The sequence below is a fragment of the Mustela nigripes genome, chromosome X (assembly GCF_022355385.1).
Source record: "Mustela nigripes isolate SB6536 chromosome X, MUSNIG.SB6536, whole genome shotgun sequence".
Lineage (NCBI taxonomy): Eukaryota > Metazoa > Chordata > Mammalia > Carnivora > Mustelidae > Mustela > Mustela nigripes.
The window spans coordinates 112,966,172-112,972,875 of NC_081575.1; the positions used below are offsets into that span (position 1 = coordinate 112,966,172).

Here is a 6,704-nt window from a genome sequence, read left to right on the forward strand (position 1 = left end):
GGCTGCCTTCGGCTCAGGTCATGATCCCAACATCCTGGGATCGAGTCCCACATCGGGCTCCTTGCTCTGCAGGGAGCCTGCTTCTCCCTCTGCCTCTATCTGTCACTCTGCCTGCCTGTGCTCTCTCCATCTCTCTGACAAATAAATAAAATATTTAAAAAAAATTAGTAAAAGAACAAATGTGACATGGTGATATAAACTGCATTAAATGAGATTTAGTGGCGATTCCTTTAACTATTGTATTTTGTAAGTAGGTTGAGTGCGTATTTTGAGATATTTGAGATGTCTATAACAGTTGTAATACAATAAAAGTGTCTGCGATTGCTCTCAGTGTTAGTCCTATGGACTGCTATTACCACTGTGGTTTGTTGTCTGGATTTGTAACGGAAGGACATCAGACATTTTAGGTGGTTGTTAGTGAAAATAAATGTTTTACATTTTAAAAATTTCCAATTTCATGGACCTATCTAGAATAAGAAATCCTCCTATAAGATAACAATTTCTAAAGAAAAATTTCAGACTACCTAAGCCACTATCTTAAGCTGTTTGTAGTAGCACCAGCCCTATTATAAATCGAAATCTAGATAGTAACACATAACTCTAGCTAAAAGCAGTTAAGCTGCTTCTCGGATAAAATGAAACATTTACCTATTTTGAAGGGAAGAAACATGATCACTGTAGCTTTTATATATCACTTATTAAATTGGACCGATATTCATCTATATTCAGTATTTATGTTTATTGCACGTCAGATGGAACTATTATCTTTATCTAAGTTCTGTGACATTATTTGAGCAACTTATCTTCTTGGAACCTCAGTTTCTGCCTTCATAAAATGAATTTTGTCCTCACGCCGAAAGGCTGGAGCACAGCAGGCAAGCCCAGGCGTGCAGGAGTACTTCTGGTCTGTTCATGTCACATCTACCAACATCCTGTTGGCCAAAGTCGGAGGACCACGTCTGAAGTCAAGGATGAAGGAAATACATTTTTTCAAGTATGAGGTGATGGCAAAGGTGTGAATGTATTGCACTGCTATGGGAGAGTGAAGAATTAAGACCCAAAATGGTCTATTAGGTTACCTTATGCGAGTCTGCGAGGATTAACTGAGGTGACATGTAAATTACCTACTCCAGTTACTGTCATCACTCATGGTATTTATTTTCTGATTACACTAATAACACTTTGGCTAATCAAAGAATGAGGACAAACACAGTTGCTAAACCAAACCTATTTTAGGGAGGGAAATAAGACCAACATTCAAATGTCTATAAAACAAAGAGAGAAGAGAAAAGAAATTTGTTTTGGCCCAAGAAGGGAGAAACTCATTCCATAACTATTCTTCACCACGGCTTCACATTAAAATATCCAGGATGTTTTTAAAAAATAACAATGCCTGGGCTTCACGCCAGACAGTCTAATTTTAACTAGGGCAGTCTTCATGCACTACTACTTTTTTTTTTTTTTTCAGATTTTATTTATTTATTAGAGACAGAGCGAATGGGGGGAGCACAGAGGGAGAGGGAAACGGAGAGAGAATCTCAAGCAGATTCCCCACAGAGTCCAGTTTGGGGCTCGATCCCAAGACCATGAGACTATGACCTGAGCCAAAATCAAGAGCCAGATGCTTAACCGACTGAGCCACCCAGGTGCCCCCTTGCTTTGGTAGTTTTTTAAAAGCTCCTGTAGAACCACTGCATTCAAGGATTTATTTAAATAAAAGAGAACAGTATGATAGTGTAGGTGAGAGAGAAAGGCAAATGGACATGAAACAAATAGGAGGAAGAAAGAAACAAAAAGGCAAATAAGTTGGATTTCATTAACATTAAAAACTCCTTCATCAAAAGGCAATATTTAAAAAGCAAGGAAGCAAGCCACAGATGAGAAAATATTTGCTATGTATATTTGTACATCTGTCCATCCATCCAATGAAGGGCCCATATTCCTTGTCTAAAATCAATACAAAAAGGATAGGTAAGCCAGCAGAAAAATGAGCAAGAGACTTGGACTGGCACTTCATAAAAAGGGCTGTGCAAATGCTCAATAAAATTATCTAACTATGCTGATTAGTAATTGGGGTAATTCAGATTACAATAGGAGATGGTATTAGCAGCTCCTCCCAGCAGAGGGGTTAAATGTGAAGAGACAGATAGTACCAGGTTTCTTTACCTGTGTAGTGATAATATGCATGTTTTCCTTATGATAATTCACTGAAATTTACACTTAGGCTCTATGAACTTTATTGCACTTTAATAAAACTTATTTAAAAAGTAGTAGTGGGGTGCCTGGGTGGCTCAGTGGGTTAAGCCGCTGCCTTCGGCTCAGGTCATGATCTCAGGGTCCTGAGATCGAGCCCCACATTGGGCTCTCTGCTCAGCAGGGAGCCTGCTTCCCTTTCTCTCTCTCTCTCTCTGCCTGCCTCTCTGCCTAACTGTGATCTCTCTCTGTCAAATAAATAAATAAAATCTTTAAAAAAAAAAAAAAAGTAGTAGTGTTTGTTAGGTCAGCCGAAAGCAATCCTGATACTCCTTGACCACAGTGGGACCTTAATGTGGTGGTTCTCAATGTGGACTGCACGTTAGGATTGCCTTGAGCTGTCTGGGATAAGGTGGGGTTCTTAAAAAGCCTGGTGCTTGACTTCAGCCTCCTTTGATTATATGGCAAATGCTCTGGGGTTCAGCCTGGGTATCAAGCCTTTAAAAGCTCCCCAAGGGATTCAAAGACACAGCTGAGAACCTTAGCAATAAGGTATGGCCGAAAGCAAGTGGTGAAAACCAGCCGTTCCATTCCTTGAATAAAACTCCTTATGCAGCAGCCCCCCTCTGAAATCCTCAAAGGGCTAAGTCCCTACCAAGTGGAAATAAGGAAAGACCCCGGTGTTCTGAAACATCAGATCTTTCCGATGTGGCAGCTAATCGAAGGCAAAGTGGTAATGAATAAGAAGTCTCAGATCATGATTCCCTGCAAGTTACAGGTTGCTAAGCATGCATCGTTTCTTAGTCCTCATAACAATCTTGTAGGGTAGGTACAACTGTCCCCATTTTACAAATGAGGAAACTGAGGCTTAGGGAGAGAAGTCACTGGTTCGAGGTCACGCTGCGTGTTAGGTGATGGCGCCGGCATTTGAACTTGGGAATCACGCTGCTTACCCTCCCTCTGAGGTCTCCATCCGAGGTATGAGACAAGATAGTGGGGCCATTCAGAGAAGTTGGGCCAGCAAGACAAGGAGCCCTTTTCAGGGAGAGTTTGCTTGTTGGCAGAGGCTGCGTTTATGTTGTGAGTTGGTTCTCTTGGTGGTTACGTCTTAGCGGGGAACTGGAGACATGCATCGGGGGCAGAGAAAGCCAAATACAGTATGTAGAGAGTATTGAGAGAAAAATGAAAGGATCTGAGGACAAATCCTTGAAACGCCTGCACTTAGGAGCTGTGAGGAGGAAAAAGGCCAGAGTTCGTGAGCGAGACAGGAAAAGGACAGTAGGAGGTCAGAGATGGACTTCTTTCTCAGGGAGAGCTTGGTTTGCGAAGCCAGAGGAGAGGTTTCATGAGCTTGAGATGACTACAGAGCCAATTCAGAGGTGGACGGAGACGGGAGACGGAGCGATGCATGTTAGATTCAATAAGGAGGAAGTCTCTGGTGATCTTTAAAAGCAGTTTCAGCAGGACTGGGTTGGGAGGTGGGAGAAGGGCGACAAGCAGAGACAGTGGGGACAGACTGCTTCTGACGAGAGGAGAAAGGAGGGGAAGCAAAGGCGAGAAGAGGATTGGGTGGAAGTGCGGTGTGGTAGAGGGTCAGCAATGACCACGGCAAGACTTCAGGACACCCAAGGACAGTGTGCCCGCAGAGGAGGGGGGAGGTGGAGAATGCGCGTGAGAAGGTGGCCGAAGGCAAGGCCATGAAGTGCTGGAGGGGTGGGGTAAGGTCCCGGGCTGTTGGGGCGAGCTCCGATGATTTTCTCCAAGAAAGGAGCAATGGCAGAACAGAGGACCGGCGACGTGCAGAGAGATTTTAGGGGCGGGGAGAGGGGAACGTGTGAAATACTCACATCAGGTGGCTTTGGTCTCCTTGCTACAGTAGAAGGAAATGATGTGTTTGATGAACATGCAGGAGAAGGCAGCTCGTGACCCCCTTCTGCCCTGAGTATAGAGAATGACCCGTCAGTTCTGTACAGGACAGAGGACAGAGCCGAACCTCATTGTGGTCTTCAGGTTGGTTCATGCGGGGATGGGCATGTGGTTTGAAGCTGGGACAGAACGCTGCCAGGTGCTGAGCACTGTGTCACGGTGGGCGCCCTGACATCGCCCAGCCCCGAGGCCCCATCTAAAAGAGGGTCTGACGGGGCGCCTGGGTGGCTCAGTGGTTTAAGCCGCTGCCTTCGGCTCCGGTCATGATCTCAGGGTCCTGGGATCCGGTCCCGCATCGGGCTCTCTGCTCGGCGGGGAGCCTGCTTCCCTCTCTCTCTCTCTCTCTGCCTGCCTCTCCATCTACTTGTGATCTCTCTCTCTGTCAAATAAATAAATAAAATATTTAAAAAATAAATAAATAAAAAAAATAAAAGAGGGTCTGAGGATGAGCCGAGATTAGGGACAATTGGTTACAGAAAGATGAAAGAGAAGCCATTGGTCCATGTTTTCAAAACCTGAGAACCCACGGGGGACGGACCCTGTGTGAAGGAATGGGTTAACAATTACCTCAAGATATTCTAGAATATCCTAGATAATTCTGACTGATGGCCATCGTTCATTTAAAGTAGTGCCGTCGCTCAACGAGAAACTGTACGCACAGTCCTACATTGGCAAAGTGAAATTGAAGGGAAAGGAACCCCCCCTAGTTATGAATTTTATGTGTATTCTAGTAGTGTGAGGGGAAGCGATTGCACAAATATAGAGCATTGAGGCGGGCAAAGAAAGGATCTAAGAGCACATCTTTGAGGGGATGCCTCCAATTAAATAATAAAATAATAATGACAATAATAAAATAAAATAACAGATGCCACACTAAAGTCCATGGGCAAAACTTGTGACGGTATCTATGCAGTAACTCAGCTCTTCTTGAGTCGCTGGTCGGTAAGCATTTATTGAGTACTCTTTGGGTACAGATGGGATGCGAGGTTACAAAGGAGGGGAAGGTGTAGTCACTTCCCTCCCTGGGAACAGCAGGGCCGGGGTGGGGGGGGGGGCAAAATACTGTAAGGGATGTCAGAACTTCTCATTTACAAGTGAGTCTCCCAGAACCCCTCCCCAGACCCACCCAAAGAAAGGCTCCAGATTTAGGACCCAGTTGACTCAGGTGTATGTCCGGAACGATTGGACCTCTTGAAATCTGTGAGGTCACACCCATCAGAGTGTAAAAGCTGACAGGATTGGATGATCAGGAGGTTGACTGACTTACAAATGGTTAGGAATGATGATGGGGGAGGCAGTTCATGGGAATGATTTTAGGCAAATTTTAACTATTGTGGGAAGAAAAGGTACAATCATATTACCAAGTCATTAATACGGTTAAGTTAACCGTATTATTACCTAATGTGTCCCAAGAAAAACAACTTTTGTTGTACCCAGGTTCCTCCTGTCGAGGATAATGTATTCTATGATCAGGGCATCTCGGGGTGTCTCTCCTGGAGTTCTTTTGCTGCTTTGCATGAATGGGGCTCATAATCCATCTCCTGGAGAGAGCAATTTTTCCCCACAGTTTGATGAAACGCATGGCCTTCTGACAACTTTCTTGGCTCTTCGGACCTCGAGTACCCAGAGTGAGGATGTCATTCCCCTCTGTCTTAGGATTTTTCTGCCTCTGTCTGTGCAAGTTCACCTCATGCTTTGGCCCTAGATTAGGCATCTCTTGCTGTGTAACCAATTACCCCCAAACTCAGAAGCTTCGTGAACAGACCTGTATTAGCTCACAATGTCTGTGGGTCAGGAATCAAGACACAGTTCACCTGGGTCAGGGACTCCTATGAGTCTGCAGTCAAGGTGAAGGCCAGAGATGGAGACAATTTAAGGCTCGACTGGAGGTGGACCTCGGTCCTAACTCACTTCCATGGCTGTTGGCAAGTTTCGGTTCCTCCTGGTTCTTGAACTGAGGCCCTCAGCTCCTGGGTGGCTGTTGGCTGGAGACCGCTCTCTGTCCCTTGCCGTGGACCTCCTCGAGACAAAAAGCAAGCAAGTGAGAGGACGGGAGAGAGTGAGAATGAGAGAAAAGTCAGTCTAGAATGTGTGTCCCTAAGAGTCAAATGGCTGGGTCACAGGGACGCATCTCGTCAACTCTAGTGGACACTCTCCAGCTGTTTTCCCCAGGGGCTGCATGAAGGTTCCTTGTTTACTTGACATCATTAGCAACACCTCAGCACACTGGCAGACCGGGAGCCAAGTGAACTTAAAGAGAATTGTTGTAGGGCTGCATCGGGGTTGAATCCACACCGTATGGGGCTGTGGCTTTACATCCGTGTCTCTGCTCACTTCCTCTCCTGCAGGGCTGGCCCGTGAACCTCATCACGGCCGATCGCGTGTCCCCACTCCATGAGGCCTGTCTCGGAGGTCATCCCTCTTGTGCAAACGTTTTATTAAAGCATGGAGCTCAGGTAAGTGCGGCTCAAATAATGTCTTAGGGACCATGACAAAGGCCTGTTTCCATCCCTTTTGAGTCATTTCCGGCATTTTTGACTAGTCTGATTGGAAGGTCGAAGAGGGGTGTTTTTCAAAAGCATGAC

The 6,704-nt window shown here is 45.5% G+C and overlaps 1 protein-coding gene across 1 annotated transcript in view; it reads left to right on the forward strand.

Moving 5' to 3' along the window:
- Nucleotides 1–6,704, forward strand: part of ASB9 (ankyrin repeat and SOCS box containing 9) — a 26,519-nt gene that overhangs the window by 9,738 nt on the left and 10,077 nt on the right. Inside the window, exon 3 of the mRNA XM_059384668.1 lies at nt 6,468–6,575. Within this exon, the coding sequence (XP_059240651.1) occupies nt 6,468–6,575 (108 nt within the window). The remainder of the gene's footprint in view (nt 1–6,467; nt 6,576–6,704) is intronic.